The 19,580-nt window shown below is 50.1% G+C and overlaps 1 protein-coding gene across 2 annotated transcripts; it reads right to left on the bottom strand.

The window, feature by feature from the left end:
- Positions 1 to 1,806: 1,806 nt before the first annotated feature.
- Positions 1,807 to 19,580, bottom strand: LOC309353230 (uncharacterized protein). Of its 2 annotated transcripts, XM_081882529.1 has the most exons (5): positions 19,031 to 19,580; positions 16,409 to 16,487; positions 16,179 to 16,299; positions 6,370 to 6,486; positions 1,807 to 4,422 (listed from the first exon to the last, which is right to left on the bottom strand). In XM_081882529.1, the coding sequence occupies exons 2-5, from the start codon at positions 16,412 to 16,414 to the stop codon at positions 3,149 to 3,151; spliced, it is 1,518 nt and encodes a 505-aa protein (XP_081738655.1). In that variant the 5' UTR covers positions 16,415 to 16,487; positions 19,031 to 19,580; the 3' UTR covers positions 1,807 to 3,148. The 2 variants fall into 2 exon arrangements, with proteins under 2 accessions (XP_081738655.1, XP_081738654.1); XM_081882528.1 differs by lacking the exon at positions 16,409 to 16,487.

Below are 19,580 nucleotides of genomic sequence, written 5' to 3'. Positions count from 1 at the left end.
AAGGGGTCTGCTGTGAATAGCAGTAGCATTGAACACTGGTCTGACTCAGCAGAAGGACATGTCTTGTTTGGGAAGTCCATAATTCAGTGACAGACCATCTGCCCTGCATGCAAAAGATCCAGGTGCCATTGTCAGTCTCTCCTGGTAGAGGCTGGGAACGTCCCTCCTCTGAAATCCAGGAGCTGCTGCCAGTCAGTGTAGACAATATAGGACTAGCTATATCTCAGTATAAGGGAGCTTCCTGTGTTTTATGGTGGGTGTTGGGTTGCAGCCTGTGCAACTCAGAAAGTTCTTGCTCATTTTATATAAATGTTTATTTGAAACGGCTCCTTGTTGCACTTCAAATAACGTGTTCTGGATCCAGAACCTTCCAGCGTTTCACTTAAAAGACCACCAAAGGTGTTTCACGGCACCTTAAAGAGAATGCTTAAATTTTCTTTTTGTACTGTATATTGCTTGACTTTGAGATATAAAACTATACAATCTACATTCTAGGAAATTTGATTGCTACTGTTTGAATTTTTCTTGCTCGCCTTTAAGCCACTAACTTTACAAATACTGTAACAGCGAATTTATTACAGTCTACAGCAGATCACCGCAACATACTTGGAACATAGAACTGCTGCATTAGGATACGTGAAGTGGTTGAAATGCAATCTCTTGCCAGTGAGGTCATTATCGCCACCTGCCCTTTCCACACTTCCTTTCCTCCGGACCTGGCTGCTTACATTCCTGATCCTCAAACCACATGTGCGCATAGCACCACACTTCTTGCAAGAACGTTTGCTGGGTCTCTGAAGGCGCTGCACGCCTCCGATATTGCATTTCTTGCAAGAGACCAGGGCAGCGTCTTCTCTGGCATGTAAACACCAATTCACTTTCACAGGTCAGGACAGAGACACGGAAGCCCCTCATGGAGCAGTTTCAAATGGTTTTTAATCCGCGACCTGGGAGAGGAGAGGGTTGAAGAAGACTGGAAGAAATTTAAGATTTATTTACAAAAGTACTGTAATTTGGTTGAATCCTAACAAGGAAGCCAGAGCAGAAATAACTGTCTACCATTAAATTATAATTTTTTATTTGAATTTAACCTAAATATTGTAATTAAGAGCATAAACAAGATGATAATTTGCTTGGAAAAATTCGTTTTTAATGATGAAAGTGGAAGCGGGAGACGTGAGGGAGTCCGCAATAGAATGAAAGGATGTTATGAAACCTATTCTGTTTGTTAATCTGTAAAAAATCTTAATAAAATTTTTTATAAAAAACAAAAAAAAACAAATGGTTTTTAATGTTGTTTTTAATGCTGTAATCACACCCTGGGAACTTGGGGTGAAGAATGCGTAAAAGAATACAGTGGTACCTCGGGTTAAGTACTTAATTCGTTCCGATGTCTGTTCTTAACCTGAAACTGTTCTTAACCTGAAGCACCACTTTAGCTAATGGGGCCTCCTGCTGCCGTGCAATTTCTGTTCTCATCCTGAAGCAAAGTTCTTAGCCCGAGGTAATATTTCTGGGTTAGTGGAGTCTGTAACCTAAAGCGTATGTAACCTGAAGCATATGTAACCCGAGGTACCACTGTACATTAATAATAATAGTTAAACTGTGGAACTCCCTGCCACAGATTTATCTTCCCCGCTGTCTCTTAGCGCTGGCCTGGGTCAAAACAACCTGTTGGTTCTACCACGAAAGAATGGCTCTTAGCTAATTGATGTGTTTCATTAAGAGAAAAATCATTGTCAATATTTACTACAACTTCTTACGGAGCTTTTGTGTGAAAAAGAAAATTAACTTGTGAGAACAGGGTTTGAGGATTGAAGAAAACATTGGTTTATAGAACACAGAATTGTTGGGGTGGATATTTTGAAGTTCTCCTTTTTCTTTTCCCCTTTTCAGTTTGTTTTTGTTTAATTGGTTCATCTTTAATATTCCAAGATACTGGGTATTTCATATTAACATTTGCATATCTTTTTTTTCAAACTTGAAATTCTCCCCCTCTGCTTGAACATAACTTCTAGAAGCACAAGGAATGGGGGAGGGGGTGTGGCCAGGACAGAGAGGGGTCTGGTCCACACAGAAGAATCATTAAAGGGAACAAGGTCACTCCCAGTTAGAGATTGCCACGGGCCCTTTTCAGGCTGGGCCAGTGACTCCCAAACTGGGATGGCTCACGAGGGGAGTAAATGACTATCAAACTTTGAAAAGCGGCTACCACCAGTCCAAGCCCGTAAGTTTTGTTGAATTAGTTAAACTAAACAGGTGTAATTGCATTTTGAAAAACTGCAACTGAGCACTTCTCTTTTGAATTTTATGGTGCTGTTCTCTTCCACAGTGGGTCATGCAGACCACTAGGCTGAAGAATGGTTTTTATAGGTGTATCTGCCGCAGCAGAACCAGGCGCCTTCCTCTGCCCCAACTGCAACAAAACATGTCTCTCCTGAATCGGACTCTGCAGTCATGGCAGGTGCTGTAACTCTCCAATGGTTTAACTTCATCCCCAAAGGAGCACTCCTGCATTGTCCCAGCAGGAAGGGGGTTTGGCCAAAAAGGTTTGGGAACCAAGCAGGTTGGCATGTTTTTATCTATCATGGAATTGTCGGAGGCAGAGGAATGGAACCAGCCGGAGAACCCCCAAAGGAAGAAGGCTCAGAGCCTGGGGAGGGGCGGTGGGACGCCAGTGAATGGGAAGGAGGAGGAGACTGGGAGGAGGAGGTGTCAGAAGCTGAAGAGGCAACAGGGCTTAGTGAGCGGGAGGAGTCCGTGGCAGAGAGCAGTCCAGACTCAGAGGAAGAAGCTGAGGCAGGAGAGGAGGGAGGCCAAGAGGCAGAGATGGGTCTGGCTGGGGAACAGGCACCGGCATCTCCTCCTCCTGCTGTGATAAGCTCACCTCTGCCATGCTCTCCCAGAACCAGAAGAGGCATGAAAAGGGCAGGGAAGAGAGAGGCTTCTTGCAGGCATAGTCTCCGATTGCTTGGGGAAAGGCCTGCGGTGACAGGGCCGTTTGGTCTCGGGAACTAATCAGAGGGCACGACACGAGTTGCTTTCTTCATGAGGTTTGACTAGCTCAGTGAGATGTACTGCTGTCAAAATGCAAGGCTCCCTCCCAAAAGGACGCCAGGATTGGACTCTCGGCGGGAGCCATCCCTCCTCACCTGTGGCTCCTCTGATGCAACAGGAGGGATTTCCGCTGCGGAAACTTCCTCCCGCAATGAGCACACCCAAAAGGCAACTTTTCAGGGGGGGCAGTTGCATGCAGAGAGGCGGGCTGCTTCCGACCCCCGCCTCTCCCGCTGGGGGATTTGGCCTCTGCCTGGGCCGGGCCAGCGTCCCCGCTGGACAAGGACTCTTGGTCGTGAGTCAGCAGATGGGCCCTCATGATCCGCTTGTCGCGGAAGCGCTTCTCGCACCTGGGGCAGGCGTGGGGCTTCTCCTTCGCCCAGGCCTTCTGCAGGGCCCGTCCCGTGCCGTCGCTGGGGGGGAGCACCTCTCCCCGGTGCACCTTCAGGTGGCTGTTGAGGTGCTGCTTCTGCCGGCAGGCCTTGCCGCAGAACGGGCAGCTGTAGGGGCGCTCGCCGGTGTGCATCCGGTTGTGGATGCTGAGCGTCGCCCGGTCCCGGAAGGTCTTCCCGCACTCGGCACACGAGTAGGGCCTTTCTCCAGTGTGCAGGCGGAGGTGCTTGAGGAAGTGCTGCTTGTAGGCGAAGCGGCGCCCGCAGGCCTCGCACAAGAAGCACTTCTCGCCTGTGTGGACGAGCTGGTGGCTGCGGAGGCCACGCTCCTGCACGAAGGTCTTCCCGCACTCCTGGCACGGGTAGGGGCGCTCGGTGGCGTGGCAGTCCATGTGCGCCACCAGGATCTGCTTCAGGCGGAAGCTGCTCCCGCACTGGGCGCACGAGAAGGGGCGCTCGGTGGAGTGCGTCCCCTGGTGCTTCCGGAGGCTCTGGGGCGTGCCAAAGCCCTTGCCACACTGGGCGCACACGTGGGGCTTCCGGGGGTCCGGCGGGCGCTGCAGGTGGCTCAGCAGTTGCAGCTTGGCGGCCAGGCGCTTCTTGCCCCCGCAGGCGGCCTCCACGGGGGGAGGCGGGCTCCGCTTGGGGCGCAGGTGGGTCTTGATGTGCCGTTTCAGGTCCCCGCGCGAGGGGAAGCCCTTGGGACACAGGTGGCACTTGAAGGGCCGCTCCCCGGTGTGCGTCCGAATGTGGATGGCCATCGCCACGTTGCTCAGGAAGCTCTTGCCGCACTCGGGACACTTTGCAGGTTTCATCTTCAGTGTCAGCTTTGGGGCCCCCTTGACCTTGGGGGGCACGATCGCCATCTGCTTCTCTGTTGTGGAAGACGGGACCTTCTTCTTTCTCCCTCGCCGCCGCTGAATGGGGGCTGCCCTTTCGAGGTCTTCATCGTCTGCCATCCTGATGCCATCTCCTGCTGGGAAGAAAGGAAAGGGAGTCAGCGTCGCTGATGGGGGGTTGGGGGAGAAATCTCACATACAATCTGCCAGCAGGACTCAGACACGTTTTATTGACCGTTGTCCACCTCCCGACTTTCGCAAGATTTGACAGAGAACAGAGATGATCCATAAGGGAGCACAGTCATGCCTCTTGTTACGTTTTCTTCATGATACGTTTTTTCAGGTTGCGTCCCGCGGCGATCCGGAAGTACCGGAAAGGGTTACTTCCGGGTTTCACCACTCGCACAAGCGCGCAAAATGACATCATGTGCAGAAGCGGCGAATCACGACCCGCGCGTGTGCAGACACAGGTTGCATTCCTTTGAGGTTGCGAATGGGGCTCCGGAACGGATCCCGTTCGCAACCAGAGGCACCACTGTACAAGAGAAAAATCTGGCCATAGACCGGAAGACAGAATCGCCAGAAAGCTTCACAAACTCCCAGGTTCAGGACCTCTGGAACCAACAGCCTTCCTCCTTCAGTAGGAGGAGGTGGCGGCAAGATGAGAAGGCAAAGAGGTGTCCCCTATGTATCAAAACCTGCACAAGAGGAGGAAATGGGCATGCCAGCGCTACCAGAAATATCTTTGCCCATCAGTACGTCACCTTTGCCAAAATACTGCCTCATCTTCGCCTGTCAGTTCTGCGCAATCAGTGGCTAAAAAGGTGCAACCGGCCAGAAATGCCGGCAGTCCTGTGAACAGATTTTCATCTCTAATTGCAAAATCATCTCTAATTTTCATCTCTAGTTGCAACACTGTACAGCCGTCAGTGTCTGCTGGTGCTATCAGATTTAGTGCTCCTGTTGCAAAAGCATCTGATCCTTCAGGACCCGAGGATACCCCAGTATTGCCTCTGCGTAATGCAGCGGTCAATAGCGTCAAAGCGAGAACGTGAGTGTGATGGTCCCTTTAAGCCTGCAAAAATTCTGAAAGAAGGAAGTGTGCTGGGTATGTTAAAGAGTCCTGGCTTTGCTGCTTCAACCACAAACTCACCAGCAGCCATGACACCTGTTGCAGCAACCACAGTAGTTTGCACAAGGCCTCCAAGAAGCACTTTCTCTGGAATTGTTTCAGGACTTGGAGATGCTTTGAAACAAGAGCCAGCCCACGGGCAGCGTGATGCAAGTCTTGCGCAAAACAAGAGGGCAGGTAACAAATGTGCAGCCTGCCAAGGATCTAAAATGCCAATGTCAGACGGTACTAAGCAGACTGGTACTTTTTACTCAGCCATTAAATCAGCTCTTTCTACAAGGGGGATACAGGGCTTCGGAGAAAAGTTTAAGGCAGCAGCTGGAACTTGGGCCTCCCGACTTTCCCACAAGGCTGACCTCCCGTGTTGGTGTCGCAACAACAACCCTGGGAGGCAGGCTGGGATGGGAGTCCCACCATCGTGGCCTGGGCCCTTTGCAACACCTCCTCTTTCCCTCCCCCAAAGGACAACCCCCACTTGGCAGTGTGCAACTCTCGTGGACCTTTGCAGAAACACAGGAAGTCGCCTCGGACCAACCCAGATCTATTGGGCCACCTAGGGATGTCTACACAGGCTGGCAGCAGCTCTTTCCCCTAAAATAAAACAATATTCTGGACCTCGTGGTTCCGCAAAAGGGGCTGGTTGACAATTTAGCTCAGGAAGTCGCCTTCCGCTATGTCAGATCTATTAGCCTGCCTAGCTCAGTGGTGTCTGCACTGATTGGCAGCTCTCCAGCAAGGCAGTCTCCCAATCCGATCTGAAGACGTCAAGGACTGGACCTGCTGTCCTTCTGCCTGAAAAGCAAGCGCTCCAGCTCTGAGCTATACGGTTAAGGCCTCCCAACTGCAAAGATCTCTCAGGGCATATTTGATGCCAGCCTACCTCAAAGGGCTGTTGTGCAGCTTTCAAAAAGAGAGTGGGGGGAACCAGAACGCAACATGGACTACTGACCTAACCACTGGCCCGAAGGGTCTCTCCACTGGGGGGGCTTCCAAAACTCTCCGACGCACAGCTCGGCCTCCTCCCGTTCGATTTTGCTGATGATCTCCGGTTTCACAGACAAGTGCCCTGCGTGGGAGAGAAACACTTCCATTTTATTTTGTAATATTTCAGGCCAGCGGCCCACCTAGTCCAGCATCAGAGAATTGTTGAGTTGGAAGGGGGCCTGTGGGTCATCTAGTCCAGCCCCCGGCAATGCAGGCATCTTGTCCAGATGCCTGTTACGGGAAGCACCCAGGAAAGTGGAACAGAGCCGTCCTGGCCAGGAGCCCTCCATAGCCCTCTACTCCTCCATGGATTCGCATGATCCTCTTTCAAAGCCACTCAAGTTAGTGGCCATCCTGTGGCGGGGAGTTCCACAGTTTAACCCTGTGATACACGAAGGACTTGACTGCAGTTTATAAAGGCTAATTCGAATGGCGTTTGAGTCCTTCCCACCGCCCACGGTAAGAAGAGGATCCTGGACTAGACAGGAGTTTGGTCTGATCCTGTGGGATGTGAAACACAAGAGCAGTCAAGTACAACATTCCTAGAGTGAACATGTTTACACATGGGGAGGAATGTTTGTCCAGCCAGCAGGTCAACTTCCTGTTTCCTTCCAGGCTGGGACAGATTTCCTCTGCATGGGACTAGAGGTAGGCATGGCCTCACCTGTGCAGGTAACGGCAAAAGCACAGGGCAGAACAGCCATCTCTCTCTCTTTGACTACATGCATCGAAGAAGCAACATCTGCTTAGCCAAAGATGCCCTCTTGGCTTCCAGCAAAGAGAGGACAAAGGGACTGTCTTCTTATGAGATAGTTTTCAGGTGTGTGTTACTTTTCTAAGCTACGTCTGCCTTCTGGGATCCTATGGTGAACAGAATGTGAGTGAGTAAACTTTTTATGCTTTTATAGAAGACTGTCGTGTCTTATCTTTTATGAGGGAATAAGGGAAAAGAAGCAGAACAGTTATTATATTATTTCTTTTCCCATTTTTTAAAAGAATATTAATTAAGAATTTACAAAATCATAAATACAAAGATACATAAAAAAGCAAAAAAAGAGAAGAAAAAACAAAAATACAAAATACAGAAAACGAGAAAAATAGAAAAAAAGAAGTTAAAAACAAATCCATTTTTTATAACTTTAAACTCATTAGCTTATTTCTTTGACCTCCTCACACCTCCCATTTTTGTATTCCCATTTACATAATCAAATCAGCAAATCCTTACCCTCTTTCATTTATCTTTATATCTTAACATATTCCATTATCAATTCATTTTTGCATACTCTTATTAACTTTGTTGCTAATGCCACTTATTTTCAATCCAACATCATTGTGATGGGACGATGAGCTGCTTGTGCGTAAAATGCAAGTCCCTCAGAGTTTGATCAGGCTTTCAAACCTCTGCCTGTGACGGAGCCCCTCCAGCATGGCTGCGTCAATCACTAGTAGAATCCGAAAGTGGCTGCTTTCGGAAACGTTTCCAACATAAAAGCTCCTTAACGGAAACACGTCGTCTGGCCTCTCGGCGTGACAGTTTCCGTCGAGGTGTGGGTGTCCCTATAGGAGGTCCTGAGACCTCCCCACTGGTTTCGCTTGAAGCGTCTCTGAGCCATCCCTCCGACTCACTTTCCCTTGGAGTTCTTGCTCGCCCTCTACTGGTTCCCTCTTCCGCTGCTACTGCTCTCTCACCCTCAGTGAGCCTTTGCGCCTCCGGCGCTTTAGATGTCAGTTCCCTGACATCCACCTCCCCTCCAGGGCCCCCTTCACCCCCTCCCGTCTCCTCTCCTACTGGCGGTGAGGAGGTAAAACCCTTGAAAGAACCTCCCTCATCTTCCGACGTCGCGAACACTTCCTTCCACTTGTTGCTGTTCCTACTCTCTAGGTACTCTTCGTCATCAGAGTCCACTCCCTCTTCCAACTCCGACTCCGCGAACCCTTCCATTTCCTCTTCCTCATCGGTGGTGCCGAAATACTCCCTCCTAAACCTTGCTATCGGCTGAGGTTTCCTCGGGAACCTTTGATGGAACGTTTCTGTTAAAACCTAGTCATTGACTTCCTGCGCACTTACCCAGGTGTTTTCTGACTCCGGTTCCCCTTCCCACGCCACTAAATACTCCACCTGATTTCCCTTCCACCTGGAATCGAGGATTTCCGCTACATGGTTGCGGCGTTCCCTCTCTTCCAAGGCTGGTCCCCTGACGTGCTCCCCTTCACCTCCTCCCCTGTATGGTGACAGTAACGACCTGTGGAACACTGGGTGCAATTTCATGTGATTGGGTAATCGGAGTTTGAAAGCTACCGGGTTGACCTGCTGAATCACCTCAAAGGGTCCCAATCTTCTGGGCCTCAGTTTCTTACAACCCCCTTTGAACGGCAACCCTTGGGTTGACAACCACACTTGATCCCCCACCCTTATGGTTTCACCTTCCCTTCTGTTCTTGTCTGCCTGCTTCTTATATTGTGCCTTAGCCCTTTCTAAGTTGAGCTGGAGCTGCTGATGGATGGCTTCCATCTCTTCTACAAAATGTTCAGCCGCTGGGACGCTCCATCTCTCCCCTCCTTCCCCTGGAAATGCCCTGGGGTGACACCCGTAATTAGCCAAAAAGGGACTCATCCCTGTGGACACATTCTCCGCATTATTGTAGGCAAATTCTGCCAACGCCAACTTTTCGACCCAATCGTTCTCTCTGTCATTGACATAACACCTAAGATATTGTTGAAGAATGCCATTTGCCCTTTCCGCCTGCCCGTTGGTTTCAGGGTGCCGGGCAGTTGAAAAATTGACTTCCACGTGTAACAAGCTCATGAGCTTCCTCCAGAACCTGGAAGTAAATTGTTTGCCTCGATCTGAGATCACCCTCGAGGGAGCCCCGTGCAACCTAAAGATATGTTCCACAAACAACTTCGCCGTTTCTTCCGCTGTGACTGCATGTGAGCATGCTACAAAGTGGCACATCTTAGTTAACAGGTCTACTACTACCATGATGGCTGTTTTCCCCTTGGACCTTGGCAGATCCGTCATAAAATCTATTGATATCGCTTCCCAAGGCCGTTCTGGTGTGGGTAAAGGTTCTAATAACCCTGCCGGCGCCCTTCTTTCCCCTTTGGCTCGCTGACATTGGTCACACCCTCTTACATACTCCCTTACATCTTCCCTCACCTTAGGCCACCAAAATTCCCTGGTAACCAACCACATGGTCTTGTGTTGCCCAAAATGTCCCGCCGTGGGGCTATCATGCAACTGCTTGAGTACTCTCCCCCTCAATTCACCTTCGGGTATATACAGTGCCCCTTTGTAATACAATGCCCCATTTCTTTCCTCAAAACCTCCGGGGCTCTCGCCCTCCCCCCTGAGACCTCTGAGCTTATCCTGGGCATATTCATCATTTTCCGTTTCCTCCACCAGTTCTCGTTGCCCCACCATCGCCGCCCCACACACCCAGCGGTCCTCCGGGATGACATGTCTCTCTTCGATCACCCCCTCCCCTTCCCAATATTCTGGTTTGCGTGAGAGCGCGTCCGCCCTGACGTTTTCTGGGCCTGGCACATAACAAATCTCAAAGTTAAATTTGGAGAATTCCTGTGCCCATCTCACTTGTCGTTGGTTGAGCACTCGAGCTGTTCTCCAATACTCTAAATTTTTGTGGTCGGTGCACACTTGCACCTTGTGTTGTGCTCCAATTAATAAATGTCTCCACCTCCGGAATGCTTCGTGAATGGCAAGTAGTTCCCTGTCATACACCGTGTAATTCCTCTCGGACTTATTCAGCTTCCGCGAGAAGAAGGCACACGGTCTCCACTCCGACGCACTCCTCCCCGGTTGAAGAAGGACCGCCCCTACCGCCCGGTCGGATGCATCTGTTTCCACTCTCATGGGTTTTCGTAAATCCACATGCAGAAGTTGTTCTTCCGAGGCGAAAGCCCTTTTCAGTTCTTCAAAGGCTCGATCCGCCTCTGCCGTCCAAACAAATTTCTTCTTGCTGCTGAGACAGTCGGTGATGGGCGCCGTCAAATGGGCAAAGTTCTTGATGAACTTCCGATAAAAGTTCCCAAATCCCAAGAATCTTTGCACGTCCTTCTTGGTCTTCGGTGTCTTCCATTCCAGTACCGCTTGGACCTTGCCTGGATCCATGGCCAATCCCTTGTCTGACAAGCGGTACCCCAGGAATTCCACCTCCTTGGTATGAAACTGGCACTTCTCCAGTTTCACCCACAGCTGGTTGGCTTGCAGCCTGCCCAACACTTCTCGAACGTCCCTCACATGCTGTTCCTCATTTTCCGAATACACCAACACGTCGTCTAAAAAGGCCACACAATTCTTGTAGAGCAAAGGTCCCAGAACGTGGTTTATAAAAGCTTGAAAACACGCGGAGCCCCCTTGTAGACCGAAGGGCATAACGAGGTATTCAAAGGCTCCCAACGGGGTAAACATGGTGGTCTTCCATTCATCTCCCTTCCTTATGCGTATCAGATTGTACGCCCCCCGCAGGTCCAGTTTTGTAAAAATCTTTCCCTTCCTTACTCTGGTCAAAATGTCATCAATTCGGGGCATAGGGAAAGCCAGGGGCTCCGACACTGCATTGAGGGCCCTGAAGTCACACACCAGTCTCGGTTTGTCTGTGTTCTTTTTGTCCACAAAGAACACTGGGCTGCCCCCCACCGCTCGGGACTCTCTGATGAAACCTCGCTTCAAGTTTTTGTCAATGAACTCCCTCAGCTCCTGCATCTCCCTGTCTGACATGGCGTACAGCTTGCCTACTGGGAGTTGGGCCCCTGGGAGTAGGTTGATTTGACAGTCAAAGGGTCTATGCGGTGGCAGTTTGTCTGCTTCCCTTTCGCTGAATACGTTGCTCAGATCTGCGTATTGCGGGGGCACCTTCCCTTTGTCCATCACTTCCATCCCCGCTAGGGTGACTCTGTCTCCTCCCGAAACCTTCCCCTCCTTGCAGTGTTCTAGGCAATGCGCTGACCCAAAGGAGACCACCCTCTGATGCCAGCCCACTAGCGGATCGTGTAGCGCCAGCCAGCTCATCCCCAAAATGATGGGCGCTCCTCCCAGGATGGCCACATTAAACGCTATCTGTTCGGTGTGCCTTGCCACTCTCATTATCATCGGGACAGTCTGTTGGCTAACTTCTCCCCCCAACAGCTCTCTGCCGTCAATCGTAGTCACCTGCAAGGGGTTACTTAAAGGGATAGTCTGTATCTGGTGCTCAGCTGCAAACTCCTTACTCATGAAATTACAGGAGCTGCCTGAATCCAAAAGCGCCTTGACCTTTAGTGGGTGTCCGTTTGGCAGTTCTAGTAATACCTCTATCACTAAAGCGGGTCTGGGGGGTTCTGGCATGGGCACTTTCATTGCTCTTTGGCCTGGCTGCTGTGCCCCAACGGTGGCAGCCAGGCGTTGGCTTTTACTTGCTCCTTGCCTTCCTCTTCCTTTCCCCCAACAGCTCCTGCCATCCCTTGCCATTCCTTTCTTTGTGGGCAAACTCTGGCAAAGTGCCCTGGCTGTTGGCAGAGATAACATCTCTTGGCGCTCTTTCCCTCCTTTTTCCGCCCTTCACTGGGATTTGAAACTGCGCGCGCCCGCGCTGTTCCAACTTCCATCGGCTCTGCCGGCGGGAAAGGTGGCTCTGGAATGTCTGGAATGCGGAACTCCCTCCAACGGTCTCCTTTCCCTTCCCGCTTTTCCATAGCCCTCGCCTCCTGGCGCGCTCCTATGGCCAGCGCAGATTTGGTTAACTGGTCCATAGACTCCGCCCTGGGGCCCCGGGAAAGCTCATCTTTGACGGTTGAAGAAAGCCCCTCTTCGAAAAGCATTTGGATGGGCTCCGCCGATAGGTCCCACCCCAATTTGTGAATCAACATGGTAAATTCAGTCCAGTACTCACGGACAGATCTGCTTCCTTGCTGGCAAGCCATTAACTGCCTTCGCACCACCCCCTGCTCAATATCGCTGGAAAACATCAGGTCCATGGCACGAAAAAACTTCCTCGTGTCCTTTAAGATCTCATTATTCGCTGCCATCAGGGGTCTAACCCAATCTTTCGCCCCAGATTCGAGATGGCCAATCACATACGCCACTCGCGATTCCTCATCGGGGAAGTCATCAAACTGCAAGTTTAGAGCGTATTGCATCTCTGTTCTAAAGGCATGATAGTTCCTGGGATCCCCCCCGAATTTCTGCACCAATCCTGGCACCTTTCTGGCGAGCGGGGTGGTTTTCTCCTTTCCCTTTTCTGCATCCTGAGCCCTCCTCTCCTCAAGCCTCGCCGTTTGCAGCGCCAACTGGATCTCCAACGCCCTGTACCTTTCTTCCAGGCTTGGACCTCCTCCAGCTGCTCCTGCTTCCCCGGTTCCGGCTGGATTGCTCATGATGCTTCTCCCTGCACAAGCTGGCTTTCGGAGACTTTCGGATTGCTGTGATGGGACGATGAGCTGCTTGTGCGTAAAATGCAAGTCCCTCAGAGTTTGATCAGGCTTTCAAACCTCTGCCTGTGACGGAGCCCCTCCAGCATGGCTGCGTCAATCACTAGTAGAATCCGAAAGTGGCTGCTTTCGGAAACGTTTCCAACATAAAAGCTCCTTAACGGAAACACGTCGTCTGGCCTCTCGGCGTGACAGTTTCCGTCGAGGTGTGGGTGTCCCTATAGGAGGTCCTGAGACCTCCCCACTGGTTTCGCTTGAAGCGTCTCTGAGCCATCCCTCCGACTCACTTTCCCTTGGAGTTCTTGCTCGCCCTCTACTGGTTCCCTCTTCCGCTGCTACTGCTCTCTCACCCTCAGTGAGCCTTTGCGCCTCCGGCGCTTTAGATGTCAGTTCCCTGACAATCATTTTAACATTCATTAATTTTACAGTGTTTTTGCAGATAGTCTTTAAATTTCTTCCAGTCTTCTTCCACCAACTCTTCTCCCTGGTCTCGGATTCTGCCAGTCATTTCCGCTAATTCCATGTAGTCCATCACCTTCATCTGCCACTCTTCCAGGGTGGGTAGATCTTGTGTCTTCCAATACTTTGCAATAAGTATTCTTGCTGCTGTTGTTGCATACATAAAGTTCTATCCTTCTTTGGCACCAATTGGTCGACTATGCCCAGGAGAAAGGCCTCTGGTTTCTTCAGGAAGGTATATTTAAATACCTTTTTCATTTCATTATAGATCATCTCCCAGAAAGCCTTAATCTTTGGGCACGTCCACCAAAGGTGAAAGAAAGTACCTTCATTTTCTTTACATTTCCAACATTTCTTATCTGGCAAATGATATATTTTTGCAAGCTTGACTGGTGTCATGTACCACCTATATATCATTTTCATAATGTTCTCTCTCAAGGCATTACATGCCGTGAATTTCATACCGGTGGTCCACAACTGTTCCCAGTCAGCAAACATAATGTTATGACCAATGTCTTGTGCCCATTTAATCATAGCAGATTTAACCATTTCATCCTCCGTGTTCCATTTCAACAGCAAGTTATACATTCTTGAAAGTATCTTAGTTTTGGGGTCTAACAGTTCTGTTTCCAATTTTGATTTTTCCACCTGGAAGCCAATTTTCCTGTCCAAATTATAGGCCTCTCTTATTTGATAATAATGAAGCCAGTCTCGCACTTTATCTTTTAATTTCTCAAAACTCTGCAATTTCAATTTGTCTCCTTCTTGTTCCAATATTTCCCAATATTTCGGCCATTTGGCCTCCATATTGAGCTTTTTCTGAGCCTTTGCTTCCATTGGTGACAACCACCTTGGGGTTTTATTTTCCAATAAGTCTTTATATCTTATCCAGACATTAAACAATGCTTTCCTGACAATATGGTTTTTAAATGCTTTATGTGCTTTAACCTTGTCGTACCACAAATATGCATGCCACCCAAAAACATTATTAAAACCTTCTAAGTCCAAAATGTCTGTGTTCTCAAGAAGCAGCCAGTCTTTCAATCAGCAGAATGCTGCTGATTCATAGTAAAGTTTAAGGTCTGGCAAGGCAAATCCGCCTCTTTCCTTTGCATCAGTTAATATTTTAAATTTTATTCTGGGCTTCTTGCCCTGCCAGACAAATCTAGAGATATCTCTCTGCCACTTCTTGAAGTAGTCCATCTTGTCCAAAATTTGCAATGATTGAAACAGAAATAACATTTTTGGCAATACATTCATCTTTATAGCTGCAATTCGACCCAACAAGGAAAGCTTCAAATTTGACCATATTTCGAAATCTCTTTTCACTTCTGCCCAACATTTCTCATAGTTATCTTTAAATAAATTTAAATTCTTAGCAGTCATATTGACCCCTAGATATTTTACTTTCTTAACCAATGTTAAACCAGTCTCCTTCTGAAACCTCTCTTTCTCAATCGGTGTAAAATTTTTCTCAAGCAGTTTAGTTTTTGACTTGTTCAACCTAAATCCTGCCACCTGACCAAATTCTTGAATCAGTTCTAATACTCTTTTCGTACTAGATTCTGGCTCCTGTAACATCAAAACTAGGTCATCTGCAAAAGCTTTCAATTTGTATTGTTTGGCTCCGACCTGAATACCTTTGATCAGACGGTCCCTCCTGATCATATTCAGCAAAACCTCCAGGACCGAAATAAAAAGCAATGGGGAAATTGGGCAGCCTTGTCGTGTCCCTTTCTCTATCTTAAATTCCTCTGTCATCACATTATTAACTATTAACTTAGCCTTTTGTTCTGAGTAAATTGCACTTATACCATTTTCAAACCCTTGACCCACCCCCATTCCCTGAAGATTTTTCTTCATAAAATTCCAAGAAATATTGTCAAAGGCTTTTTCCGCATTCAAAGGCAGTTATTATAGAGGCTTTAGCGAACCTGAGCAAAAGCATCGGCTTTGAGTTTAAAAAGGGGAAACGTTACTCTGCTAGATTGTGAACTTGTTTACACAAGTTGGAAAGGCTATAATCAGACAATATATCCTCTCCTGCAACCCTGAACATTCCCACGGATCCAGCAGCCAGGGAGAGGCCAGGGACGAATTCTGCCCCTTTCCCAATATGCTGGAGGTCACCCAGTGAAGTCAAAAGGTGGGCAGTGCCACTGAGGCCTCTTTACAGAAGGCATTTAACCCACCAGCTCTGGAGGATAATCTCTCAGTGGCTATTAGCTCAGATGGCTGCTTAACAGAACCTCCACAGACAGGGGCAGTATATCACTCAGTCTCAGATGCTGTGAAAAGAGCATGAATATCGCGCTCTGTTTGTGGCTGCCCACCTTCAGTGAGAAGGAAGAACTCTCTGAGCCTGGGCAAAAATGCCCCTTGATCTGTTCTATTTAGCAAAACGACACTTGCGGAGAAATTTCATGGACCCTTTTCAGATTATCCGAGGCAAATGAAATTGCAGGCAGGTTTGGAAATCTAAGCAAAGGAATGAGAATGATAAAGGAATGTAATGTAGGATATATGTAATAGAAATAAGTATTATTTCTAAGGCAGTAGAGGAAAGGGTTTGAAGAAAACATCACGGACGGAAGGGTGAAAGAGACAAAATGCTAAGGGGTTACTGTACGGAAACGGAACTAAATTTGTTAAATTGTATGTACATCACTTTTTAAAAATATGATTTTGAAATTCATGGAGGACGATGGGCCTATCAATCAAACAGCAGCCGTGAGAGCTAAATTGAACTTCCACAGGGAGAGGCAGTCTACTTCTGAGTAACTAATGGGCTCTGCAAATGAAACCAGTGTTGGACCACTGGACCAACCACCGTGACCTCGCCCACCCGCCAGTGAACCGAGTTCCAGAGGACGGCGGTATATTTACCCACGGAAAGGACCGCTTCGTAGTTTTCCACCATCACACCCCGGTAGAGTTCCTTCTGCCACGGAATTAATTCCGCCCACTCTTCCCGGCAGAAGTAGACGGCCACGTCCTCAAACGTCACCTGCGGAAATGAAAACGTAGAATCGTAGAGGGGGAAGGGACCCCCAAAGGTCATCCAGCCCAACCCCCGGCAACGCAGGAAGTCAAAGCTGTGATGGAAGCCAACGTACCTCCATGAAAGATGCCGAGGTTTGCCGCAACACGGTCCTCCTCACCCCAAAAACAAACCCTACGACCGCCTCAGGTTTTCTAGAATATGGCATTAATGTAATTTAATTTAATTTAATGTATTTTTAATCTTTGTTGGAAGCCGCCCAGAGTGGCCCGGGGAAACCTGGAAGGATGGGCGGGGTACAAATAAAATATTATTATTATTATTATTATTATTATTATTATTATTATTATTATTATTATTATTATTATTTCCAGTGTCAAGGCTGAGTGCCAAAGACAAATCTGGAAGACATGCGGTGACAACACCGCATGTTACAATACAGTGGTGCCTCGCAAGACGAAATTAATTCGTTCCGCAAGTCTCTTCGTCTTGCGAGTTTTTCGTCTTGCGATGCACGGTTTTCCATAGGAATGCATTGAAAATCAATTAATGCGTTCCTATGGAAAACGCCTTCCCCCGACCTCTTCTGGCGGGCGGCATTTTAAAATCGCCCGGGACAGCGGAGGACTTCTCCGCTGTCCGGGGCGATTTAAAAGCCCCTGGGAAGGCAGGCAGGGGGGACAAAGGCTTTCCCGCCCGGCCGCCCGGCTTCGGGACATCGTTCCGATGCCGGGCGGCTGGGGGAGGCGTTCCTGCCCCACCGCCCGGCATCGGGACGATGCCCCGAAGCCGGGCGGCTGGGGGAGGCGTTCTTGCCCCACCGCCCGGCATCGGGACGATGCCCCGATGCCGGGCGGCTGGGGGAGGCGTTCCTGCCCCACCGCCCGGCATCGGGACGATGCCCCGAAGCCGGGCGGCTGGGGGAGGCTTTCCCGCCCGGCCGCCCGGCTTCGGGACATCGTTCCGATGCCGGGCGGCTGGGGGAGGCGTTCCTGCCCCACCGCCCGGCATCGGGACGATGCCCCGAAGCCGGGCGGCTGGGGGAGGCGTTCTTGCCCCACCGCCCGGCATCGGGACGATGCCCCGATGCCGGGCGGCGGGGGGAGGCGTTCCTGCCCCACCGCCCGGCATCGGGACGATGCCCCGAAGCCGGGCGGCGGGGGGAGGCTTCAAAAGCCGTCCGGGGGCTTTTAAATCGCCCCGGACAGTCCCGGGGTGATTTAAAAGCCCCCGGTTAGGCAGGCAGGGGGGGCAAAAGTCTTTGCCCCCCCTGCCTGCCTTCAAAAGCCGTCCGGGATAGCGGGAAGCGCTTCCCTGCTATCCCGGACCGCTTTTAAAATGCTGGCGGTGGGGAGCAAAGCCTTTCGCCCCCGCCGGCCTTCCTGGACCTCTTCTGAAGTCCGGAGGGGGGGAGAAGGCTTTGCTCCCCACCGCCAGCATTTAAAAAAAGGTCCCCAAGATTTCCCTATGGGCTTTCGTCTTGCGATGCAAGCCCATAGGGAAAATCGTCTAGCGAAGCGTCGCAAAAACCGAAAAACCCTTTCGTCTTGCGGGTTTTTCGTCTTGCGAGGCATTCGTCTAGCGGGGCACCACTGTATTAGAGAAAACGTAATGAAGATGTTATACAGATGGTACCTAACCAAATTGGCCAAGTTGTATAAGAACAGTTCAGAGCTTTGTTGGTAATACCAGTGGAAATGTATTGTCCAAAGGATATATTATCTTGGCAGCAAGAATAGCAATTGCAGCTCAGTGGAAAGCAACCCAAAATTTTACACCAAATGCTTGGGGCCACTCACTCTGGAATAGAGCTGTCATGGAGAAAATTACAAATAATCTGAGATTTCCACCAGGACTAGAACCTCCTTTTTTATATGATTCTGCCTTCCTTGAGCTTAGGGCATCCATGGCTCTGCTAGTCTAACCTCTGCCCCGTTAATAATAATAATAATAATAATAATAATAATAATAATAATAATAATTACTTATACCCCACCCATCTGGCTGGGTTTCCCCAGCCACTCTGTGCGTCTTCCAGCAAAATATTAAAATACAGTAATCCGTCAAACATTAAAAGCTTCCCTAAACAGGGCTGCCTTCAGATGTCTTCTAAGAGTCTGGTAGTTGTTCTCTTTGACATCTGGTGGGAGGGCGTTCCACAGAGCGGGCACCATATTCTGCTTGCCTCTTTTATAATATTATTCATTCTTTACTTTCCGCCTGTTGCAATGACTCTTCAATCTGCTGCAGGTACACTGCAAAATGAAAATCTCTAAGTCTCATCATCATCATCATCAAGGCTTGATTTCAACCAGAACTCAGTTTCAACACCTCTCAGGTGAGCACCGATGATGATGATGATGATTTCTAGAGAGCCGCTGACGGCCAGAATAAGCAACCTTGACTGAGCTGGACCACTCGGGTCCTCCTCCTCCAGGCCTGGGGAATAGGTGCAAGGGGCCAAATTTCTGCTGTTCTGGGTTCGAATCCCAACATGCCCCTCCACCAGCGATCTCTCTCCCTCCTTCTCTCTTGGAGGGCGAGGGCAGGCCCCGCTAGCGCTTGGCAAGGCGCTGCGGGCCGGAGCTTTACGCGCGCCTCCATCGCGCCCGGCCCGCCAGGGGGAACAAAGAGCCAGGCGGCGGCGGCGGCGAGGGGGCGCTTGCCGGGCCGGGGAAAGGGAGCCCGGCCTGCTCGGGGCAGGGGGTGCATTGCACAAAGGCAGAGGCGCTTTTACCTCCATCCTGGAGCAAGAAGCTTCCGCGGCGGCAAGAAGGCGCAGCAGCAGCAGCAGCCCAGGCTTTCCTCCGGGTCAGTTGGCAACCCGCCTGCAGAGGCGAAGCTGCAAAGAAGCCTCTCGTGCAAGAAAAGCCTTTCTTCCTTGCAAGGCGGCTCCTCCCTTCCCCGACGTCACGGGGCAGCGGAAGGCACAGGAGCAGCCGGGCTTTTCTTCTGGTCCGTTGGCAACCCGGCTGCAAAGCGCCCGGCCTTCCCTGCAAAAAAGGAGAGCTTCTTTTCCCCTTTTCGTGCCACGCGGCTCCTCCCTCCCCGGACGTAGCAGGGCATCGGGGAGGCACAAGGGCAGCCGAGGGCGGGGCTTCCTTCGGGTCAGTTGGCAACCCGGCTGCAAAGCCCAAGACCCGCTCCGGCTGCTGCTTCGCCTTCCCGGCTGCAAAACGCGCCTCCTTTTTTTGCAGCGCGGCTCCTCCCTCCAGCTTCCCAGGCTCCTCTCTCGTCTGGTTGTGACATCCCAGATTCACGGGGGTGGAGACGACGTGGACCCTTTT

This window comes from Podarcis melisellensis (assembly GCF_964234715.1).
Source record: "Podarcis melisellensis genome assembly, chromosome: 12".
Taxonomy (NCBI): Eukaryota; Metazoa; Chordata; class Lepidosauria; order Squamata; family Lacertidae; genus Podarcis; species Podarcis melisellensis.
This window is presented reverse-complemented; position numbering and strand designations above follow the sequence as displayed.

Excerpts from the sequence above, each read along its gene's own strand:
- LOC309353230 (XM_081882529.1), bottom strand. Across the intron at positions 6,487-16,178 it reads CGAAGCGGTCCTTTCCGTGG|GGCACTTGTCTGTGAAACCG; the intron begins GTAAATATACCG and ends TCTCCCACGCAG. Across the intron at positions 4,423-6,369 it reads CCCTTCGGGCCAGTGGTTAG|GAGATGGCATCAGGATGGCA; the intron begins GTCAGTAGTCCA and ends TCTTCCCAGCAG.